We start from the raw sequence: 23,687 nt of genomic DNA on the forward strand, positions 1-23,687 counted from the left end.
GCAGCCAGAACAGGATGTGGATGTTCTAAGAAAGGTAGAGTGGGGTTGTTTGATTTCGCCTTTAAAATATATCTGTACCCGTTCACTGTGGACGTTAAATTTGTTACAGATGACATTCCAAATCTGTGTGTGTGCCGAGCTAGCGAGCAGCTTGACGATTGCGGCCCATGTTTCTGACCTTGACCTTGGGCTCGATGCCTGTGTGTGTGGAGGTGCCGCAGACTTGGAAGGGTGCCGACTGAGTTCTGACTTGGTTCTGTCAGCAGGGGCATCAGATGTGACGGTCTGGACACTGTCTGCAGTGGCACCCTCCTCCGGGCCGGGCGCCCTCAGCAGGTGGTGGCCTGACCCAGTGCTTTCTCGCCTGCACAGTGACATCAAGAAGGCCAGGCTGCTGCTCAAGTCTGTTCGGGAGACAAACCCTCACCACCCGCCAGCCTGGATCGCGTCGGCCCGCCTGGAGGAAGTCACTGGGAAGCTGCAGGTGGCTCGGAACCTCATCATGAAGGGGACAGAGATGTGCCCCAAGGTAGGGCGCCCTCCCCAAGCTGCACCCTGCCCCTGAGGGGCTTCAGCGTCTGGGGCGCCGCGCAGGACGCCGTGGGAGTGAGCTGGGCTTGGAGGGAATTGCCTGCCTTTTGGTGTTGAAGCTGCAGGCGGTGGGACAGGCGAGGAGGGGAAGAAAAGTTGGGAAAGGGTTTTCCTGCTTATTTTTACTTGGAGTGAAAGCCTGACTGCCGCTACTTCAACAGGGAGATAACCTTAACTAGAGAGACCAAGGCTGGTCAGCCCTTCGCCCTCCCTGACGCCAGAAACCTGGGGGTGGGCCTGACTCTCAGGGGGTGTGATTGGATCAGCTCCAGAAAGTCCTGAGACCCTCTGAGGGACCGTACGCTCACTGTGAAGGCTGGGGCACCGTGACAGCCAGAGGTGCCCTGCGAATCCTTCCCCCAGGACGTTGGCATCAATCCGAACCTCCCAGGCAGACGCAGGGCTGCCTGCCTGTGTGTCTCTACCTCGTCGTGGGTTGACTTCCTACCCTGAGCGCAGGCTGTGCTCTCCTCACAGTGTGGTGGCGTGTCTTTCCCATACAGGCACAGACGTGCTGTAGCTACGCTCCCACGTGTGGGGCTTTCAGGGGGTCTCTGGCGCAGGCGTGCTGGGCGCCCAGCTCACCGTAAACCCCGGGCCCCGCGGGTGGGAGGACCCTGGCCCCCCTGTCTCCAAGGCTCGTGTGTGCCCTTCTGGGGTGCCTGCCGCCCCACCAGCCTGTGCGTACCCTGTCTGTCCTGTTCCTTTGCCCCCCAGAGTGAAGATGTGTGGCTGGAAGCAGCGAGGTTGCAGCCTGGGGACACAGCCAAGGCCGTGGTGGCCCAAGCTGTCCGTCACCTCCCACAGTCCGTTAGGATTTACATCAGAGCAGCTGAGCTGGAGACAGACATCCGCGCCAAGAAGCGGGTTCTTCGAAAAGGTGAGCCTCCCTTAGGGACCCGGCAGGAGCGGCGCCGCCTGGCTGTGTACCTGGAGGTGGGGGGCAGCCCCGCAGCTCTGTTGCCGGCCCGGGGAGCAGCCTCGCCGCTGCTTCGCTCGGGCTCTGCTGGGAGGGCTTAGAGAGTGGGGGATGCTCTCCAGGCCTTCGTCTGCCCTGGGTTGCTTCTGCCCTTGGAGCCTCTGTCAGGGAAGCTTCTGGCTGAGCTGCCTTCTCCTGCTGTGTGGCCTTGGGTGAGGGCAGGTGCTCTGTGGCGCTGTGGAGTGCTGTGTGCAGGTGCCGTGTGCAGGGCGAGGGAGCCACTAGAAGCTGGCCTTGCGGCGCTAGCCTTCCCGTTTCCGCCCGCAGCAGGTAGAAGGTGCCACTCGGGTCTGAGTCTTAACTGCCTCGGTGGTCGCACTAGAGTGGCACGTGAATGAACTGCTTCCCATCTTGGGAAACTCCTGCAGGGCAGTGTGTTGGTGTGTGTGCCGTTGGCTCGTGGCACGCTGAATGGTCTGCACGCCGGGGAAACTGAGTCCACCTGGGAGTCACTGCCAAGATGGAGCTTTTGTGGGTAGTTGCTTTTCATCGTTGCAGAAGTGAGAAAAGAACAGCTTTGCTCCCTTCACTGGAGCCGTAGACGAGATGCTGCTTTTGACTTTTGTTCCAGATTCAGCACCAGCTGGTCGGAGGGCTGACCTGGAGTAAGCCTGTGCAGACGGCTTGTTCCCCTTGAATTTGTAGTGTGGGTGAAATAGGTGTGTTTTGGGGAATTGAGGGCAGCTTGCAGTGGGCAGTTTCCAGCTCTTGTTCCTGAGGTGTGTGTTTGCGTGAACCGTCAGGGGCGTGTGATGTTAGATGTGCAGGGGTTGCTGGCTGCGGCCTGTGGCGCTCTACTCTCTGTGTGTGTTAGGGGCCAGGTGGTGGCCACCTTGTGTGTGACGCTGACCGCGTGTGAATGTGTGTGTGTTCCAGTGTTTTCCTCTCGGGTCTGGTTTCTTATTGCAGCCCTGCCACACTTAAAATGAGGCCGGGGCGGAAAGTCAGCACCTGTTTTGGTTTATAGAAATCAGCTCATCTCTTTTCAGCCAGGAAAATAGTTCTCTGATGACAAACACATTAAACTCTGGGTAATTAGCACGATTTATTTAGGAAAGCTCTACTGAATTTCCCCTGCCACAGTGTGATGAATGGTCAGAATGGCTTTGTGGCCACTCCCTGTTCACCCCCAGATTACCTGGGTTCATTTCCAGTTGGCTTCAGATTTGGAGAGGGGGGTAGGCCTGGAAGGGGGCCTCCAGGGGAGTGTCGAGTGATCGGTTTCCAGGCCGTCCTGGGCCTCCCGGCTGTGCTTTCCTTCAGGCTGCGCGAAGGTGGGGGGAGCGTGAAGCCCCAGCTGGCCTCCACCCTGCTCCCCGGCCCTGTTCCTGGCCTTCCCCATCCTTAGAGTGTTTCCAAAAACAGTGCTCTTTCTCTAGGTGCCTGGGGCACAGCTGGCGATGCCTCCTTTAGCTCTTGGTGAACCTGACAGCTACTGCTGGAAGGATCTGATATTTGGAAACCAGTGACAGTTACTTCCATCAGTGACTGGGGAGGACTCCGTGCCAGCTCTCAGGTTCTGCTTGAGCTCTGGGTCCCAGCTGGTGCAGCTGACATCGTGGTCCTTTGATGGGAGAACTTGAGCTTCACCTGCTACTTGAGACGTGAGGCCTTAGGAGGCTGGGTGGCGTGGCGTGGGTGCTTGGCCTCAGTCTGCGTGCTGTCATCTGTAGGGGCCCCTGTGGGCCTGCGAGCGCTGCGCTCCGGGGACCAGGCTGCGGGGCTGCTTCCTGTGGGCTTCGCTCACGATGAAGGTGTCAAGCACCGTGTTCCTCTGCTAATCGTGCAGGCCTGGAGCAGTGGAGTGGCTCTGTCCCCAGCCAGCGTGCTCTGGTCCATAAAGTGAGTACAGGATGGCGCCGTGTGTCCCCACCTTGGGGCCAAGGGCCAGAGAGTGCATTGGCCTCTGATCGCAGGCTGTCTAGTTCAGACCGCTCCGTTCCTGATCGGGCCGGCCCTTCCACCCCGGCTGGCCACAACTCTTGGAGGTAGCCTTGATCTGGCGCGGTGGATGGTCTCTGGGGAGCACCTTGGTGAGATCTGGACTCGTCAGCAGTGGTTGGCTTCAGCTCTGGTCCTGTGGGCTATTGATGAAATGCCAACAGAGGAGTTCCCAGTCTCTCCCGAAAAGTGGGGACCGTCTTGGGCCTCATGCCCATCGCGGGGTGAAGTTAATGACCCCATGGCCACTGGCGTGGAGTGTGACCAGGGGGAGGGGGCAGGCAGGGCTGGGGGGGCGGGCGGGGCGGGCCCCCGCAGGCCTCCTTATCTGACATCACTGCTGAGGGGCTGTTCCCTCGGTGGTCTTGGCTTTCTCGGGCTGCTGTGCTTCCTGGTGACTGTCACTCCGGAGGCGGGACTGCTCAGCCAGGCCTCAGGACGCCGCTCTGGGCTGTGGTTGAGGTCTCTCCTCCCGCACATGGTGGCAGACGGGTCTCACCGTGGGGGTCAGGGGTCACCTCGCCAGCCGGGGCTGGTCTGGCAACACGTGGAGGCCAGAGAACTGGGTCAGCCTCAGCCTCCAGTGCAGGAGAACCATGGCCACAGGCCTTGGTGGACACATCATCCCTCGGGATGAGACCTCTAGACAGCTGAGTTCAAACTCGTGGGGACAGGGACCAGGCTCCCCCAGGGATGACGACATGCAGCCCGCGGCCACGTGCCTGCCCCGGGGGTCCTGGTCGAGCGAGAAGCACTGCTGTCACCGCGTGTGTCCTGCGGGGGTCCCGCAGCTGGCGCCCTGCCGGCGCTGGGCTGAGTGACAGGTGTGGTCAGGCCAGGGAAGCCGGGGGGGGCAAGCCCTTGGCTGCACCTCTTTTGCAGGCTGGTGGCGCTGTGGTCCTTGCAGAGCTCTGGGCCGCAGGCTGGGGCATCGTCTTCCAAGGCAGGTGGTTCCGGAGTGACAGAGTGTTTTTTGTCGTAGAGGGGAGGTCCCCATGAGCCCTGGACCATGGGAACCTTTGAAACTCACTGGGGGTGGGCCCCTGGGGTTCGTGGGGTATGTCTCCCCACCTCTGGCCCACTGGTCTTAAGCATCTCGGGCACGTGCTGCTTCCTGCTCACCAGCCGGGGAGGGACTGGCGTGGAGTGCGGTGACCCGGAGCCACTGCCATCTGGTTTGGCCATAGGAGAGGAGGGGCACCCCGTTTTCAAGGGCCTATAAAGGGGAGGGGGTGCCCCGTTTTTACAGGGCCTATAAAGGAGGGAAGCCCGTCTCCCAGAGGTGGGAGGGGCTGCTTCTGCTGAAGGGAGGAACGCGAGAGACTTGGTGAGGCCGCAGATTCTGCACCATTGAATCTTAGGGCTGTTTCCCGCAAGCTTGGCCCGTGTTTTCTAGAAAGAAGATCTCCTTTGGGCTGTTCTGGTTTCCTGCCTCCATCAGCTCTTAGTCACCGTCACTCCTGCCAGGGGCTGACTGGAGACCTTGCCTCAGCCTCCCTAGTCCGCCTGCTGCAGGGCTCTGTGTTTAGCTGCCCAGTGTTTTGGCTTTTTCAGTAAATTGCATCTGAAGGAAGGGCTCTGCTGCTTAAACAGAGGTTTGGGGGTTTCCGGACTGCAGGATGTCATAGCTTCTCCTGGGAGCTGGTCCCCCTTTCCTGCTGTCACTCGTGTGAACTGAGGCCCCGAGGCTGCCGGTGTGGTGCAGCACCTGGTGCCTTTGCGCTCGTGCTCCTTGGGGTCCAGGGAGGAGCCCTCGCTCTGCCGTCCTGGGCAGATGCGGATCCCAGAGTCGTTGGTGCTTTGTGTCCCCGTGACTTCCGCACACTCACTCACACGCGGCCTACTCGGCTGGCCCTCCTGGGCAGCGGGTGCCTGGTCTGCGCTGCCTCATTTTCTCATGTTGATTTTCAAGTGTGAGTGGGTGTGAGACGATGCACAGCCTTCTCTGCCACCCTTGCTTGCTGATTCGGAACGTCTGCACTGGTCTCTTTGGTGTCTGTCCAGACCTGTGGGACCCATGTGAAGTCCCGGCCTGTCACCCAGGGCAGAGACCATCTGGACTTGCTGGCAGCAGCATCCTCTGTGACACAGTATCTTGCTTTCACTTCCCTTTTTCTGTGATCTGGTTTCTTATTTGACCTTTCCCAGCCCTTGAGCACGTTCCAAACTCAGTTCGCTTGTGGAAGGCGGCCGTGGAGCTGGAAGAGCCCGAAGATGCTAGAATCATGCTTAGCCGCGCCGTGGAGTGCTGCCCCACCAGCGTGGAGGTGAGTCCCCGCCCTGCAGAGGCCTGGGCCCGAGGTCAGTCTGCAGAAGGTGTCAGCTGGGCCTTGAGCTCACTGAGGTCCAGCGCCAGGCGGCACAGTGACCATATGCTCCTGCAGGAACCGCAGAGCAGAATCTAGCTCGGCCCCGACCCCATGGGAGCTCCGCGCGGAGCTCTCTGCTTCAGGGCCCGGCCTCCTAGTTCAGCTCGGAGTTTGCCAGTGGGACCTGGAGGGTGACAGAAAAGACTGGTATGTCTTTCTGCCGGCCCAGCGGGAGGTTGGCTGTGCCTCAGAGCTACTTGGATTTCTTTAGTTTTAAATTTTCTTGTTCACAGTGTTTTGTGAAGTGATTTTTAGTCTTGATTTCATGATGTCCAGTCTGTCTTTAATTATCCTAAGGGGTGTTGTGAAATTCTCCAAACAAAATCAATCTTAACTTATTTACATAAAAATAAATAGAGCCCGTACACATTTTTGGTGATAAACTGCTGCATAATCAAAACCTGTGGTGTGAGAACTCCAGACAGCTGAGCACCGCGTCCTTTCCGTTTGCGAAGGTGACGGCCACACCCTGCTCACCTTCTGTCCTAATGCCGTGTACCTTTAACCAGTGTTTGGGACGCGGGGCTGAGAACCCGTCAACTATTCATGTTAACCACATCACTAAGTGAGTCAGAAGCATAACCAAACAGCTTTCAGATGAGGCAGAAAATGCCGCCGCACACGTTCCTGGGCCCTGTTTAAAATGGTCCTTGAAAACTTGTGCAAAGGATTTTGTGCAAGGGCTGTGGCCTGTGGAGGGTCCACCTGACCTGGCGGGTCTCTCCGTGCAGCTCTGGCTCGCCCTGGCCAGGCTAGAGACGTACGAAAATGCCCGCAAGGTCTTAAATAAGGCCCGGGAGAACATCCCTACGGACCGGCACATCTGGATCACGGCCGCCAAGCTGGAGGAGGCCAATGGGAACACGCAGATGGTGGAGAAGATCATCGACCGGGCCATCACCTCCCTGCGGGCCAACGGCGTGGAGATCAACCGCGAGCAGTGGATCCAGGTGAGGTTGGCAGGTGCCACGGTGTCCACTTTAAACACGGACGCCCTCCTGCTCGTCAGAGTCCCTTGGAGGGTGGGGACATCGGGGTGGCACCTGAGAGGCCCGTCCTCACGCTGGCAGGCACAGCAGGCACAGGGGTGGCTTCTCCTTATGTGATCACCTCGTGGCTTTTTATGGAGGTGCAAGCCTGAGTGCATCTAGGGGGAAACTTCAGTGTTCCGATGCTTGGAGATTTAAAGATTTTAAGTGTCTCGATTTAAAGGAGAGTGAGCCTTAGAGCTTCTGTCTCTCAGGTCCCCGTCTTTAACTTCTGTAGATCGTGGCCAGCGAGGTCTTTGAAAGCACTCTAACCCGCCGCCAGGCTACAGCTGCCCTCTCCTGCCTCGTCCTGCCCCTTTGCTTCACCCACCGCCCTCAGCCTCGGAAGGCGGCCCCAGCCCTGTGCCGCCTCCCTTCTCGCGCCCCTGCCGCCGCGGTGCTGCTTGCCCGCCTCCCAGTGGCTCCAGCCGGTGCACCGGAGCTGCTCCAGCATCACCTTCCTCCCGAGGAGGTGGCGATGGATCAGTACCTCTGTTCTCTTCCCTTCCTGTGTTTAGGCAATGTTTTAAAATCTCAGGTGCAAGGCCTCATGTGTATCTCTAAAATCGAACCATCTAGATTCAGCTCCTTTATTTATTTAGTGTTGTTTAACCATTTTTGACATTCTCATTCCTTTGTGTGGATCCTGGTTTCCAGCTGGTGTCATCTTCCTTCTGCCTGACGGACTTTTTTGAACATTTCTTTCAGTGCAGGCCTGATGGTCAGTTCTTCCAGTTTTTAAATGTCTGGAAACAGTCTTTATTTCTTCCCTGCTTTTGAAAGATATTTCCTCTGGGTGTAGAATTCTAGGTTGACAGTTTTTTTCTTTCAGTGTTTTAAAGACACTGTTCCTGCCTAGGTTGTTCCCAGCGAGACACCTGCTGTCATCTTTGCTCCTCTGTACGTACTTTTTTTTAAAATTAAATTAAAAATTTTTTTAATTTCTAAATTAAAAGATTTCTGTCTGCTTTTAAGATGTTTTTCTGTATCGTGGGTTTTGAGCAGTTTGGTTGTCATCTGGCTTGGTGGTTTTCACGTTTCTTGCGTGTAGAGTTCGTTCAGGATCTTGGATCTGTGGATTTATAGATTTTATCGGATTTGGAGAATTTGTGTCCCCTGTTTCTTCAACTCATTCTCTTTCAGGCACAATTACCTGCTCATTAGGCTACTTGAAGCTGTCTTCCAGCTCATGGTGATCTATTCATTTTTTAAGTTATTCTTTCTGTTTCATTTTTTAACAGTTTGTTACGCTATAATTAACTGTCCATAAAATTTACCCATTTAAAGTGGGTAATTCAGTGGGTTTTAATATAGTGGGTTATTTATCTTTTTATTGTTTATTATCTATTTTATCATTGAGTTGTAAGAATTTTTTGTATATAGTTTGTATACAAGTCATTTGTCAGGTAATTGTATTGCTTATAGCACAAATGTTTTTGATATAGTCCAATTTATTTATTTCTTTTGTTACTCATGCTTTAGGTATCATATCAAAGAAACCTTCCCTAACCTGAGGTTATGAAGATTACTCCTGTGTTTTTTAAGATTTTTATTTTTTAGTGCTTACATTTAGGTCTGTGACCCATTTGCCTTAAAAGAGTTGAACTTCACGCTTTTACAAGTGCGTGTCCCGTTGTCCCAGCGCCACTAGATCTTCCCCTGTTGAGTAGTCCTGGCCGTGCTGTGGAGAACCAGCTGGTCATAAATGTAAAGGTTTACTTCTGGAATCTCAGTCCTGCTCCGTTAGGCTGTATGTCTGGGTTTGTGCCAGCACCACACTGTGCTGCTTCCTGTGGCCTTGAAAGGAGGCGGCTTTGTGAGTCCTCCTCCTTTGCTCTTCACAGATTGTTTCGGCTGTGCTTGGCTCTTTGTGTTTTCATATGAATTTTAGGGTCAACTTGTCAGATCCTACAAAACAGCCAGCTGGGCTTTGATAGAACAGATCACCTGGGTGGACTGTTGCCATCCTAACAGTAGTAACTCTTCCAGTCAGTGAACGTGGGGTGTCTTTCCAGTTATTTAGGGTTTTTTTTTTTTTTTTTGCGGTATGTGGGCCTCTCACTGTTGTGGCCTCTCCCGTAGCGGAGCACAGGCTCCGGACGCGCAGGCTCAGCGGCCATGGCTCACGGGCCCAGCCGCTCCGCGGCATGTGGGATCTTCCCGGACCGGGGCATGAACCCGTGTCCCCTGCATCGGCAGGCGGACTCTCAACCACTGCGCCACCAGGGAAGCCCCATTTATTTAGTTTTTTAAAAAATTTTTTGAGTAATGTTTTAGTGTACTAATATTACACTTATTTTATGTAATCTAAAGTACTTTTTTATTTTTGATGCTGTCATAAATAGAATTTTTTCTTGTTTTCATTTTTAGGTTGTCCGTTGTTAGTATGTAGTAATACAATTGATTTTAAAATATTGATCTTATGTCCTGTGACCTTGCTGAAATCATTTATCAAATTGTAATAGTTTCAGCAGATTCTTTAGGATTTTTTATGTATAGGATTATACCGTCTGTAAATACAGTTTTACTTCCTCTTTTCCAGCACGGTGCCTTTTATTTCCCGTCTGCCTGCCCGGCTAGAAGAGCAGTGGTGAGGCCCCCACCTCTGGTCATGGAGCTGGGGGACGTCTAGTCTTTCCTGTGGGTGTGGTGTGAGCTCATACGCCCTCTGCTCTGGTCGGTTACAGAGATACTCTTTTTTCTCTCAGTTTCGTCTTGGATAACTTCTGTTGCTTTGTCCTCAGGTTTCACTAATCTTCTGTAACGTCTAATCTGCTGTTCATGTCATCGAGGACATTTTTCATCTTAGATCTTGGCAGTTTTCACTTCTAGGAATTTTGATCTTTTTAAAAACCTTCTATCACGTCTTTCATGTTGCCATATAACACTCGAACACGTGGACCGTGATTATCATAATAGTCTTAGTGCCCTTGTCTGCTCCTTCTAACACTGGGTCCCTTTGGGGTTGACTTTGGTAGACACTGAGTATCTTCATCATGAACCGTCCTGCCCGGTTGCCTTGCATGCCTGATAGCGTTTGCTTTGCTGTGGGCGCTGTGCCTTTTCCCTTGTTGGGTGCCAGATGCTTTTGGGCCGCCGTGAGCGTTCTGGGCTTCGATGTTGAGTGTGGTTCTGTTATTGGAAACGTTCTGACCCCGTGGGTCTTGCCTCGACACTTGCTGGGTGTGGGGCAGTTTGGGACTCAGTCTCCTGTGGAGGTGACCTCTGGGTGTTGTGCTCAGTGCCATGTATCTCCTGGGGGTCTCCGCTCTGGCCAGTGGGAACAGGCGCTGTTCCTGGACCCAGCTGTGCTCCGAGGACCACTCCCACTGATCCTTTTGGACGTTTTTTTCAGCCCGCCCATGCTGGGTTGTGCTCAGTGGAGAGCACGGGGGGCCCCTCTGTAGAGTGGGTACCCGGGGCTGTCTCCTTGTGTGGCTCTCCTCTCCCATACCTGGTGCTGCGTGCTCTGCCCTCCGTGCTCTTCTGGGGCGCTGAGCTCTGCCCCTTGGCTGTGGGTCAGCCTGTGCCCTCTCCTGAGCCTTTGCCCTTGGCTCTCCTCTGCCTGGGATGCCTTTCTGATGCTTATTACCATGCCCGAGGGGCTCAGGCGAGGGCTGCTGTGCTGTGCTCCTCTCACAGCCAGGGAAGCCAGGCTCGGCGTGTCCAGCCAGCCTGGAGTCTCTGGGTGATGGCATCGGCAGGGTGCTTCCTACTCCTTTAGCTGTTTCAGACAGCACTACAGAAGCGTCCTGGCGCATCCGTCGTTTTGAACGACTGGGAGTATGTTCCTTAAAAGGCGTTGCTGGGTCAGCCTGTGTGAGTTTTGTTTTGACAGGGAGCTTGAAGCTGCCCGCGGTAGAGGTCGTCGCTGTGTCCATCCTCAGCCGCACGCACGTACCTCTGTCCCCACCTTTGCCCGCACACTTCGACGTCGTCGGTCTGACGTGTAAACGCGCGTCCCTCTCTGCATTGCTAGTCCTTCCCACCGGCTGTGCAGGAGGCTTCAGTGGCACTCGGTGTCTCGTCTCTGGAACCACGACGGTCTTCTCTCTGCCTGTCCTGAGAGCTGCTGTCCTGAAGTCCAGTGCTTTTCTGCTGGTCAGCCCGCGCCCCCTGCCTGCCGGAACGCCCGGTGGCTGGTCCCTCCCCAGGTTTCTGTCTCACCTTCCGTGTGCCGGGCTCCTTCCCCCAGTCAGGTCTGCCTCTTTGGGTTAGAGTGGCTCTTCTTTTTATCCATTTCAAATCTGGATCCCAGGCCGACAGTACGAGTGTGAGTGACCTCATCTTTTACCCCCAAGTGCTTTGGAACTGTCTTTGCATAGCAACCCCTTATGGCCACTGCGTTGCCTACTCTAGTACTTTGTACACAGTAGGTGCTTATGCAATGTCTGTTAAGTGGGTAGGTCAGGGATTTGTGGAGTACTCACCTGCTGGATGTCAGGGAAGGGTGAGCACAGTCAGCGGGCAGTGGCAGGGCCACGAGGGCGTCAGAACCCTTGGAGCTCACCACCTGCAGCCCGCTCCGTCCGGGCACTGCGTCCACGTGTCAGGCTTCTGCAGCTCTGGGTGGCAAGTTCAGTTCTGTGTCCCTCTTTCAGGATGCCGAGGAGTGCGACAAGGCTGGGAGTGTGGCCACCTGCCAGGCGGTCATGCGTGCCGTGATCGGGATTGGCATTGAGGAGGAAGACCGGAAGCACACGTGGATGGAAGATGCTGACAGCGTGAGTGTGGCCGCGTGGGCCTGGAGTCTGTGTTTGTGGGGAGCTGCTCTGCTTTGGGAATCTTTCTGATCTGCTGGGTTTTATCTTATTTTATTTATTTATTTACTTAATTCATTTTTGGCTGCGTTGGGTCTTCGTTGTTGCATGCAGGCTTTCTCTAGTTGCAGCGAGTGGGGGTTGCTCTTTGTTGGGGTGTGCGGGCTTCTCATTGCAGTGGCTTCTCTTGTTGTGGAGCACAGGCTCAGTAATTGTGGCTCGCGGGCTCTATAGAGTGCAGGCTCAGTAGTTGTGTCGCGCGGGCTCTAGAGCGCAGGCTCAGTAGTTGTGGCACGTGGGCTTAGTTGCTCCACGGTCCATGGGATCTTCCTGTGCCAGGGCTCGAACACGTGTCCCCTGCATTGGCAGGCGGATTCTTAATCACTGTGCCACCAGGGAAGTCCCTGATTTTTAAACGTAAGTTGCAACTGTAAGGAGTACAGTTTTCTGTTAGTCTGCTGCAGAGCTAGAATTTGAGCACTTGCTAAGCTGGACCTGGAATCCATCTCCCAAACCTTCCCAGCTGTTCACCCCTGACCTCTGGACCGTCCCTACCTCTGGTCTTTGCTGTAACCTGCGCTTCAGAAAACATTTGCACATGAAGCTCTTGTCCCCTCTGAAATGATTTCCTTGGAGTGGTGTTCCAGAGAAGAGATGATGAGTTCAAGATCAATAAAAACATTTGAAGCTTTTAATACCTTAAATGTGGCCCTCTCTTTTTAATAGCCTCTTCCCCGCCCCCGCCCCTGCCCACTGTGTTGGATCTTCGTTGCTGCGCACGGGCTTTTCTCTGGTTGCGGTGAGCGGGGCTACTCTTCGTTGCGGTGCGCGGGCTTCTCACTGCAGTGGCCTCTCGTTGCGGAGCACGGGCTCAAAGCGCACGGGCTCAGTAGTTGTGGCACATGGGTTCAGTAGTTGTGGCTCGCAGGCTCAGTAGTTGTGGCGCACGGGCTTAGTTGCTCTGCGGCATGCGGGATCTTCCCAGACCAGGGCTCAAACCCGTGTCCACTGCATTGGCAGGCGGATTCTTAACCACCGCGCCACCAGGGAAGCCCAATAGCCTTTGATTGAAAAATAACTTTAGACTTACAGAAAAGTTGCAAAACTGTAAGAGGAATTCTTTTACACCCTACACTTAGATTCCCCCAGATTTACCCATTTCACCACGTTTGCTTTTGTGTTCTCCACTCGTGCCCACACTTGCACACACATGCCCCTTATTTTCCCTGAACTGTTTGAGAGTACATTGCACATGTGGTGGCCCTTTCCCTCTAAACGTTTCAGTGTGTGTTTCTTTAAAAGGGGACCTTCTCTTACGCAACCACAGCATAGCTGTCAAGCTCAGGAGATCAGTGCTGATGTAGGACTACGATGTAATCTGAGGCCTTACTCACATTTCACCAGCTGGCTCACTGAGTGCCTTTTGGCAAAAGGAAAAACCCAACTGTGTTCTGGTTGAGGAGCTGCCCAGGGTCATATCCACAGGTCTCCGTGGCCCCGAGAGTTCGGGGGAGGGCTTTGGTCGTTCGTTTTTCATGAGTGTGACTTTTCTGAGGGTACAGGCCCCTTGGTTTGGTGTCCATGCTGTGTCCTCGCAGCCGGGCTCTGATCTTCGTAGGAGTCTGTCCTTCTGGGTCGGTGGGGGCACATCCTCTGAGCAGCTCAGGCGGTGCCCGCCAGGCCCCTCCCCTGGAAGGCTGCTGTGGCCCTTTGTAACTAGTGAGTATTTCGTGGGAAGACACTGAGACTGTGTAAACATGCCATTGCTCTCCAAACTTTGACCTACGAGTTTGCGGGTCCATTAAGGATGGTTTTGGCTCCTGTCAGTTATTGCTGTGGGATCTGTCAGGTGCTGGTTTTCTAGATACCGTGGCTTCTGCGTTTGACAAGAGTTGATCAGCTGGACTCCTGCAGGGCAGAGCTTTTCTTTCTCCCTTGTTCGTGTGGGCACTCTCCTGCCCCTCCAGTCCCTGGATGCAGGCCGTGGCCGCTGTCTGCATGGAACTCGCGTGGTGTCACACGTGTGACCCGGGTGCCTCGTGAGCAGTAGAGTCTCCAGTGCCAACCATCGTGGCCTCAAGGCTTTTTGTTACGTGACGTTTCAGACAGGGAAGTGTGAGGAATGACCTCGCAGGCGCCACGGCCTCTGCCGTGGGAAGAGCCCAGCTCCCTCTGGGCGTCGGGCCCTTTTAGTTCTGAGTGTGGACTTGAACTCTGTGCTTCCCCCTGCTTTCCTCATCGCCCTTGAGAACACGGGGGCCTCGGCGGGCATCACCCTGCAGACAGATGACAGACTGGGAGCAGTAACTCTGGAGCCCTTTCAGACCTCCTTCCGCTTCTCTGTCGTCTCTTCACTTGGGCTGGAGCAGGCAGCTGTCCTCGGCGCTTTGTGAGCTGCGGGAGGAGCGGAAGCCCTTGTGCCCACGAGCGTGGGGCTCTCCAGGGCTCACCCCCCGAGATGGGCTGGCCTGCCCAGCCCCCAGGCCCTGAGCGACTGTCGTGTGGTCCCATGGGGCCACGGAAGCCCCAGAGTCTTTGTAACTGGCCTACAGGGCTCGGGTCAGGAGTCACAGAGTGGGTACCCGTTCTGGGTCGGTGCTGAGCCGCCCTGTTCACGGCCCTCTTTCTGCCCTAGTGTGTAGCCCACAGCGCCCTGGAGTGTGCCCGAGCCATCTACGCCTACGCCCTGCAGGTCTTCCCCAGCAAGAAGAGTGTGTGGCTGCGGGCCGCGTACTTTGAGAAGAACCACGGCACCAGGTACGTGGCAGGCCCGCCGCCCTGCGCCGGCTTTAGGCCTCTCGTCCCCGCGGGTGGGCCAGGGCCTTGTTCGAGGTCCAGCCTCTGCGGCGAGGGGCGGAAGCTCTTGGGCTTTTCAGGCCAGGCTGTCTTTCAGGCACCTTCTGTGCTAGCGTTGCTGCTGTTGTATAGTGCCAAGGCACTGAGGGGCCCATCTGCCCAAGTGCCTGCAGCTGAGCCAGGGGCACTGGTGGTTTGAGGGGTCCCTGGGGCAGGGCTGGAGCCCGAAGTCCCACGTCTGTGGGGCTCTGGCTTCGGCAGCGTGGGCGGTGCGGCATCTGGGCCCCGGCAGGCCTGTTTTTCATTTCAGCTGCATTTGGGTTTGGGCTGGTTTTTGTGCTCCGAGGAGGTCCTTGACAGTTTTCTTTAATTGTCCTCTTTAATTGAAAAAACGTTTCGTGTCTGCTTTATTGGCTGTAACTTCTGATTAAATTAGATGTTGCAACGTCTGCAGTTAGGTGGGCAGCCTCTGCCTGGGTCCTCTGCTGCGTCCTCTCTGCTCGGGCCTCCTGGTCCCACCTGGGCTGCAGCTGGGAGCACGGAGCCCCTGTTGCTTTTCTTTTGTCTCATTGATCAGTCTTGGGCTTTGCTGCTGAAGTTCCCGGTCCCACCGGCTGCTGTGTGTTTTGCAGTTAACTCCTCTGGGGACATTTTGAAATGACCCGGCCGGTTCCCCTGTACAAGTTCACCCGGACAGTCCTGTCTAGAGCAGGGCTGCTCCCGGGGGTCTTGGTCCCTGGGTTCAGGGGCAGTTCCCCTCCCCTGGCTCTGGTGTCCTTGGCCGGGTGAGGGGGCCAAGTGCTTCAGACCTGGGGGTGTTGGTTCCGGTGTCGAGCTTCATGCCACGCAGACGATTCTGTGCGCTCACTCGGTCTTACTGCTGAGCCCTGGGGAGGTCGTCTGTGCCGGGGGTATTACAGGGGTGGTGGGCTGTGCAGGGGTTGGGGACTTCACACCTGAAACCCAGGCTTCTTGCTTGATGGTGACCTAAAATAACTTTCTTCCAATAAGACAGTTTCTCTGGATGCCGGAGAGTAGACTCGGGTCGTAATCTTTATCGGGCGGATCTGTGGTTAGAGATGAAAAGGCCCCCGGCCCCCAGACCGCAAAGTTATCACGCCTCCAGGACACACGGCTGTAAAAGGCTCTCTTGAGAGGTTCCATCAGACTCTGCTGTTTGAACAATGCATTGCTTTGTAGCACCCTCTTCCGTAGTTGACTTTCGAGCCTTTATGGAGAGAAAAGATTTCCCCACTCGCTCCCCATTGTAAAAGTCTGGTAAATCATTGACAGCGTGGAACTTTGAAGCGCTAACTGTCTTTTCAGTGCCCGCGGCTTGACTGAGAGCGACCTGCATTCTCTGGTGGTGACCAGCCCCTGTCTTTCAGGGAGTCCCTGGAGGCCCTGCTGCAGCGGGCCGTGGCCCACTGTCCCAAAGCAGAGGTGCTGTGGCTCATGGGCGCCAAGTCCAAGTGGCTGGCCGGGGACGTGCCCGCCGCGAGGAGCATCCTGGCTCTGGCCTTCCAGGTGGGTGAGGGGTGGGCCTTGGCCTGAGGGCTCCAGGGTCCCGTGCCCTCCTCAAGCCCCGCCCCCTCGTCGACAGGAGCTGACCCTAGAGGGGCCGAGCATGGTCAGGCCGCGTGGGACTTGGGCTGCTCTGTGGGCAGTGGGGCCCTGAGGGGCCCTGAGAGGAGGAAAAATGGCCCAGACGATGGACACCTACCTCTCATTTGCCGCCACTCAGTCTGACCTCGGGCTAAGTGTTCCACAACACAGACTCAGGGAGACGGGAGGGACAGGGCAGCAGCCGGAGCACCATGTCCCCACACGGGGGCACGGCGACAGCCACTTTCCTACGTGAACATCAGGGTGCCCAGTCCCCGCCCGAGGAAGGCCTGTGCCCCGTGCCGGAGCATGGGTGCTTGCACCGGGGCCCCACGTGGGCCACGCGGCGCTGCCCAGGCCCGTCGGCGGGTGGAGCTGGGCGCGCCCGGCCGGGCTCCCTGTGGCTGGTGCCGTGAGCTGTGCATTTCTCTGGCCCTTTTTTAGTGTTTTGCTTTGTTTCTTTTTCTTTTTTGGCTGCGCCACATGGCACGTGGGATCTTAGTTCCCTGACCAGGGATCGAACCCGCATCCCCTGCGTTGGAAGCGCAGTCTTAACCACTGGACCGCCAGGGCAGCCCCCGTGCACTTTTCTTAGGACCTGATTTTTATTGTCACGCGTAACATCCTAATACTTTATGACAACAGGGGTGTTAGTCAGTGGTTTGCAGCATGCTTTTTCATAAACTAGAGAGTCTACGTCACTGTGTTGTCACCCAGGCTGGCATAATAAAGTCTGTCCTTCCCTGAGTAAACACGTGCAGGGGCCGGGCTTGGGTCTCCCTTCTGCTCTCAGCTGTCGTCTGGGTGCCCAGTGTGGAGGACACTCCTCATCTCACAGTGGTCCCGGCGCTCTCCCGCCACTGCCTGGGCAGTGCTGCCTGTCCCTGCCCCTCTTCTCCTTAGCTGCCACCGGTGTGGGGGGGGCTTCTCAGGTTGGGGACGTGGTCAGGCTGAGTGTGGCCAGCAGCTAGCTGTGCTTTCAGGAGGCTGGAGGGCACCACCCACGTGTCTGCTGGACTCTGGGTTGTACGTGACCCAGTCCTGACCCCGGAGCCCTCTCCGCGCCGTCCATGATGTCCCGGGCATCCTTCCATCCTATCCACGTTGACACACTGGGACGGCCAGTTCCTCATTGCTAGGCTTGGGAAAGAGCAGGGTCGGGTGGGCGGATCCACGCGGGTGGGACGTGAGCGACGGCGTCAGCAGGCAGAGGGTGGCGGTTGGCACCACGGCCCCAGTGCCATGGAGGCTGCACGTCTGTGGCAGTGAGACAGGCTGGCCTGTTTGTGAGGAAGTCGGTGTCCTGGGGCTGGACTCTGCTCCGTTCCCCGTTAGCCCAGGACATGCCTGGATTAGACGTCCTGCTGCAGAGTGAGGCCCGGTCTGGCTCCCAGGCGGGCTGCCTTTGATTAGGGTACCCTCGCCCTGCTCGCTGCTGATGCTGCGTGCTTGCCCCGCAGGCTAACCCCAACAGCGAGGAGATCTGGCTGGCGGCTGTGAAGCTGGAGTCCGAGAACAACGAGTACGAGCGGGCCCGCAGGCTGCTGGCCAAGGCCCGGAGCAGCGCGCCCACCGCCCGGGTAAGCAGAGCCGTCCCGCCCGCCACGTGCGGGGACCGCCGCGCCCCGCACCCTGCCTGAGGCCACAGTACTCGGAGCTCATTTGTTCACTCTTGGCTTTAAAACGCAGTCATGTGTGTAGCCCTAGCTTGTCCCAAAAGATACGAGACAGCGTTCGGGGCGAGCTCTCGGTCAGGCGAGCGCCAGGAAGGTGCCGGCCCAGCCCAGGCCCAGCACCAGAGCCGGGCTGAGGCCATCTGACCCCTCAGGTGTTCATGAAGTCTGTGAAGCTGGAGTGGGTGCTGGGGAACATCGCGGCTGCGCAGGAGCTGTGCGAGGAGGCCCTGAAGCACTATGAGGACTTCCCCAAGCTCTGGATGATGAAGGGCCAGGTCGAGGAGCAGGAGGAGCTTGTGGACAAGGCCCGGGAGGCCTACAGCCAGGGGGTGAGCCGGGTGCCCTCTCCCCGGGCAGGCGCCGGGCTCGGAGGGGCTGTGGGCTCAGGGCAGGCCCATCCCCTAACCCGGTCCCGGCGTCTGCCCCCCACCAAGCCATGCACGCTGCACTCAGCGGAGTACGGTTTACGGCCCACGTAAGGCACAAGCTGCTGTGTTGACACCCACAGCGTGCTCATGAACACACACCCCGTGCACGTGTGCACAGTTCAGCCGTGCGTGTAGACACACGCCTGGGCGTGAAGCGGCTGGGTCTCTGGGGGCAAAGGTGGCCCTCACTCCCGGCTCAAGGAGCCACCACGGCTGTTACAGCCCCCCAGATGCCAGCTGAGCCCTCTCTCACTTGTGTCTGTGGCTGCAGTTGAAGAAATGTCCCCACTCCACACCCCTGTGGCTTTTGCTCTCCCGGCTGGAGGAGAAGGTTGGGCAGCTGACCCGAGCTCGGGCCATTCTGGAGAAGTCTCGCCTGAAGAACCCGAAGAACCCCGGCCTGTGGTGAGTCCCTGCGCCGCCCGCCATGAGCCAGCCTCGCTCACACGCTCAGGCCGAGGGCTTGGTGCAGCATTTCCAGCTCAGGCTCTGTGGGAAGGTGCCAGCCGTGAGGAGTCCTGTCTCAGCCGTGGGAGGGTTCAGACGGGCCTGAAGGTAGTTTGACACAGTGTAGCTTGTGTTCAGATTAAGGGTTCCCCAGGAGAGCCAGGGCATCGGGAGTGGATGACGCCGAGAGAGTGGACGCTACAGAAGAGGTGATATCTGGGAAAGGCCTTGAGGGATGCATAGGAGTTTGCCGGGTGAAGAATATGCATAGGAGGCTGTGCACACAGAGATGCAGCGTGCGCCTTCAGGGTGTCAGCTCAATGAGGTGCCCCAGCAGCCGTCAGCAGGCCTGTCTGTCTTCATCCTGGCCGTCTTCATTCGCACCTCGATGACATCAGAACCCCAGGTGTCGCCTACTGCGGCGGCTTGAGGGTGCGGGTCACCAGCATCTCCCTCCTCTGGTAGATGAGCCGCTGGGCAGAGTAGGGAAATCCAGCCCCTGCAGCTCCCCAGGACCTTCCGCTTGTCATCGGGCTGCCAGTGGACGGCACTCGACCCACGCCTCGGGCCTCTCTCTGCAGGCTGGAGTCTGTGCGGCTGGAGTACCGCGCGGGGCTGAAGAACATCGCCAGCACGCTCATGGCCAAGGCGCTGCAGGAGTGCCCCAACTCCGGTGAGCACCCCGCTCCCAGGCTGCAGACAGGGGCATCAGGTTCAGACAGGCAAAACTACATCTGTTACGCTCGGCCATTTAGACGGCTGAACGCAAGCCTCAGCGTGAGGAGTTTGACCTCGTGTTCTGAGGGGCTACCTTTTTTTTTTTATATATATAATTTAGTTTTTTAACTATTTCAGCTCAAGTCTGTAAGTTAGTGCACGTGCAGTATAAACGAATTTGGAGCAGAAAAGGGGACATGAAAATCACCTGTAAGCCCAGTACTTGGAAATCATTGCTTTTAGCTTGTTTGTATTTTTACAACTTGTATTATTGCACAAAATCAAAGTCATACTGTGCGTCTGGTTTTGTGCCTTTTTTTTTTTTGGCTGTGTTGGGTCTTCGTTGCCGCACGTGGGCTTCCTCTAGTTGCGGCGAGCGGGAGCTACTCTTCCTTGTGGTGCGCGGGCTTCTCATCACGGTGGCATCACTTGTTGCGGAGCACGGGCTCTAGGTGCGCGGGCTTCAGTGGTTGTGGCTCGTGGGCTCTAGAGTGCAGGCTCAGTAGTTGTGTCACCCGGGCTTAGTTGCTCTGCAGCATGTGGGATCTTCCTGGACCAGGGCTCAAACCCGTGTCCCCTGCATTGGCAGGTGGGTTCTTAACCACTGCGCCACCAGGCAGGGAAGCCCCGTGCCTTTTTTTATTTTATTTTTTTTTTAAGAATCAATCCCTTCTGTCTCTAAGGTATTTTATTCAATATCTCCTAAAGTTTCTGTTACGTGTGTAATTTTTTTTTTTTTTTTTTTTTTTTGCGGTACGCGGGCCTCTCACTGCTGTGGCCTCTCCCGTTGCGGAGCACAGGCTCCGGACGCGCAGGCTCAGCGGCCGTGGCTCACGGGCCCAGCCGCTCCGCGGCATGTGGGATCTTCCCAGACCGGGGCACGAACCCGTGTCCCCTGCATCGGCAGGCGGGCTCTCAACCACTGCGCCGCCAGGGAAGCCCCCCGTGCCGTTCTTTAAAGCTGAAAATTTTGTGAGAATTTTTCATTATTGAATTCTTAAGAACGCACAGTTTTTAGTGGCATCGTAGAATTACCTGCGTGTATGTCAGAAATACACCACTCACTGGGGGTCAGTGTGCAGGCTGCCATCAATCCCAGGTCGTCTTTCTGCCTGAGTCTTTAGTAGCACTTTTGGTTATTTTGTTACAATAAATTCTCAGCTGTGAAGTCACTGAGGCCCTGGGAGTGAACCCTTGGAAGTTGTTGGGACTTCCAGCCTAGCCGCCCCCAGGATGTTGTCCCATCCGTGCCAGTGGGGCCCTGTGGCTCCAGGTGGGCAGTGGGGCAGGCAGCACAGGCGGCCTCTGCTCTGCTGCCCAAGCAGACGTGAGCGGCCATGCGGGAGGTGCAGCTGTGGACACCCTCAGTCTTCGAAGGCTGCCCTTGGGCAGCCTGTGTGTGGACGGGCACATCTGAAAGCTGAGGCAGACGTCTGTGTGTCTGGATTTCAGGGGTCCTGTGGTCTGAAGCCGTCTTCCTGGAGGCGAGGCCCCAGCGAAAGACCAAGAGCGTGGATGCCCTGAAGAGGTGTGAGCACGACCCCCACGTGCTCCTGGCTGTGGCCAAGTAAGTAGGTGTCCTCGTGGCGGTGCTGAGCCCCTCACTCGTCCCTGGAGCAGGGCGGGCTCCCCTGGGCCACGGCCTCCACAGCTCCATGTCCGAGCGCACCTCTGGGCAGAGGCCCCCTGGACATGGGCTACCTGGATGGCCTGGGTCGTCCTGGACCCCGACCCTCTGTCCTGGTTCTTTCCTGTGGCTCTGCTCTCTCTGTCTCCACTACTCTTCAGTTTATCCCTACACGGGCCTTAGGTTGCAGGACAGACAGGCCTGCTGACGCTGGGCCACACGGAATTTAGGTTACAAGCGAACCTTCTTTGGTTCAGGGGGCTGTAAGCAAGACAGTTGTTTCCATTGCGTTAGGGCCAGAAAGCAGACCCTTTGACCTGTGTGAGCCCGGGAACAATCCAGGGCCCGTTGGTCAGGCCGTCAGTGTGCCTGGGGGTGTGGAGGCCGCCTCCCAGCCTCAAGGGCAAGAGGAGGTGAGCAGTCGACCTCCCGCTGCAAGGTCCTGCAGGGTGCTGGGTCCCGGGCTCCCTGGGGAGGCGTGGAGGGCCTTCAGAACCTCCTGGCCCCGCAGGGTCTCTGCTCCCTTCTAGAAGGAGGACGATGGACGGCCTGAGAGGAGCAGCCTGAGTACCCGGCCGGGGTTGGCTGTGGCCAGGCTAGGAGGGCTCTTTGGGCTCTCCCCTGGGCCAGGGGGGGTGTGGGGCCCAGGAGCTCCTGTGCGCTGTTGCTGCCCCGGCAGGAGCCTGGCCCACCTGCTTGCTCAGCTCCTGCCAGCACCTCCTCCGTGGGGCCGAGGGCACTGCGCTGCGGGGCTTCCCTCGGGCCCCTGAGGCGCAGCCTGGGCCCCGGCCACCTGGGAGGCTCCCGCCCTTCCGCCTTCGACTCCACTCCGATAGGGCTGCCATAAAACCTCATAAAAGGCTTTGTAAGGTAAACAGGTCCCTCCTTGCTGTTCCCAGGCGGGTGCTCTGTGTGCTGCTATCTGAGTTTGTGCTCTTTAAATCACAGTTTATCTAACATTAGCAATTAAGGATACCACAAGGCTTAAAAAACAATCAAGCTATCCGAGCATGACATTATTCCATTTTGTAGCTGAGAGCAGCCCGAACAGCTGCCTGGAGGGTGCGTGGTGCACGTCTGCTCAGGTGCTTCTGGCTGCGGAGCTGGGTAGAGGATGGAAGCCACCCGGAGGCCCCGGTGGGCGGCTGTCAGAGTGCCCACCGCGCCTCCCCGCTGGCCTGCCCTCCCCTCGCTGGCATGTCGGCAAGGCTCCCTGGGCCCCTGACTTGGTTTCTGACGCTGTGGATCCTCTCCTGGGCCTAGTTTCCAGGTTGCTGTGTCTGCTGGTGTAGCCCAGGTTCTCAGTGTTGGCTTGGGTTCCTGCTGGAGCTGCCTGGTAGGGCAGAACGTTCCAGAAGGTGAATATGGAGGAGCAGGCAGAAACTTCAGTTCACTTTCCCTAATCAGAGCCTTGATTTAATTTCTGTCAGGTTTATTACTTTCATCTCCCTGTATTTTACTCAAAGGAAAATAATTTAAGGGAGTTTGAAGTTCTTGCTCTGTGGGTGGTTTTTTAAGAAATGCTTTGGTTAGACACTTGAAGGAGGGTTTCAGGTTAGTCACCTGGAGTGGTTTCCGGGTGATCAGGACTGATTCCTCGGCACCCCTGTGGGAAGCCCAAGCTCTCCAGGGAGAGGACAAGACCAGCAGTGCCCGAGCCAGGCTCTGTGCCACTGTGGCTGCCTGTGGCAGGTCACTAGACTGACCGGGCTCATGGTCCAGCGCACCCGGGAGCGGGCTGTGGCCCGAGGAGGCCAGGGCCAGCCCCAGAGTGCCCCCCAGCGCCGTCCCCTGGCCGCCGCTCACTCGGTCCCGCCCTGCTGCTTCCCCCCAGGCTGTTCTGGAGCGAGCGGAAGATCACCAAGGCCCGGGAGTGGTTCCACCGCACCGTGAAGATCGACTCGGACCTGGGGGATGCCTGGGCCTTCTTCTACAAGTTCGAGCTGCAGCACGGCACAGAGGTGAGGCACCTGCCGCCCGCTGCCCCCGCCCTACCTGTCCCGCAGCGCTGACGGCTGATTCAGCTTCCACGCGGCTTTCTGGCTACAGCCTTGGAGCCTCTCAGCCTGAGATTTAGATGTTTGGGGCATCTTTTAATGAGTTGGTTGTGATGGGGGCTCGGGCCATGGCACAAATGGGGCTGGAGCTGGAGGCCTGGGAGTCGTCCTTGTGCCTCGGGGGACCTGTCCTCCTATGCAGGAGCCCTCCCGGAGCCCAGTCCCGTTGGGTCCCCACAGGATGTGGAAGCCAGGCTTGGGGGAGCTGGTTGGCTCCCAGTTGGGGGGCGGGTGCGGGCACTGGTGTGAGGCCTGGTGGAATGTGGCGGGCCTGCTCCCGGGGAGCGGGGCTGGGGGCGGCGGAGGAGTGGGGGCGCCTCACGTGCCCGCGGTCCCCACCCAGGAGCAGCGGGAGGAGGTGAAAAGGCGCTGCGAGAACGCCGAGCCCCGGCACGGGGAGCTGTGGTGCGCCACGTCCAAGGACATCGCCAACTGGCAGCGGAAGATCGGGGAGATCCTGGTGCTGGTGGCGGCCCGCATCAAGAACACCTTCTGACTGTTCCGGCCCTGCTGGCTGGGGGCGGGGCGGGGGGCGTGAGAGCTGTCTGTCCTGTCTTTGATTAAAGGCTTTCTAGTAGTCGTGGGGTTTGTGGCCGGCGGGTGTTCTCCGAGCCCTCCCCTCGCATGCTTTGGCCGCCCCAGTCTGCCCCGCGCTGGACGGGGCTC

General features: G+C 57.3%; 1 protein-coding gene across 2 annotated transcripts in view; it reads left to right on the forward strand.

The window, feature by feature from the left end:
* The window catches only part of PRPF6 (pre-mRNA processing factor 6), a 35,890-nt gene extending 12,292 nt beyond the window's left edge, over nucleotides 1-23,598 (forward strand). For both annotated transcript variants that reach the window (XM_067708803.1, XM_067708804.1), the window contains exons 8-21: nucleotides 373-529; nucleotides 1,309-1,471; nucleotides 5,660-5,778; nucleotides 6,612-6,830; nucleotides 11,510-11,632; nucleotides 14,304-14,425; nucleotides 15,853-15,991; nucleotides 17,530-17,649; nucleotides 17,898-18,074; nucleotides 18,445-18,578; nucleotides 19,202-19,293; nucleotides 20,790-20,904; nucleotides 22,799-22,925; nucleotides 23,365-23,598. In XM_067708803.1, the coding sequence (XP_067564904.1) occupies nucleotides 373-529; nucleotides 1,309-1,471; nucleotides 5,660-5,778; nucleotides 6,612-6,830; nucleotides 11,510-11,632; nucleotides 14,304-14,425; nucleotides 15,853-15,991; nucleotides 17,530-17,649; nucleotides 17,898-18,074; nucleotides 18,445-18,578; nucleotides 19,202-19,293; nucleotides 20,790-20,904; nucleotides 22,799-22,925; nucleotides 23,365-23,517 (1,960 nt within the window). In that variant the 3' untranslated portion in view covers nucleotides 23,518-23,598. The remainder of the gene's footprint in view (nucleotides 1-372; nucleotides 530-1,308; nucleotides 1,472-5,659; nucleotides 5,779-6,611; nucleotides 6,831-11,509; nucleotides 11,633-14,303; nucleotides 14,426-15,852; nucleotides 15,992-17,529; nucleotides 17,650-17,897; nucleotides 18,075-18,444; nucleotides 18,579-19,201; nucleotides 19,294-20,789; nucleotides 20,905-22,798; nucleotides 22,926-23,364) is intronic.
* The last annotated feature ends 89 nt before the right edge of the window (nucleotides 23,599-23,687 follow it).

The sequence above is a fragment of the Pseudorca crassidens genome, chromosome 15 (genome assembly GCF_039906515.1).
Source record: "Pseudorca crassidens isolate mPseCra1 chromosome 15, mPseCra1.hap1, whole genome shotgun sequence".
NCBI lineage: Eukaryota > Metazoa > Chordata > Mammalia > Artiodactyla > Delphinidae > Pseudorca > Pseudorca crassidens.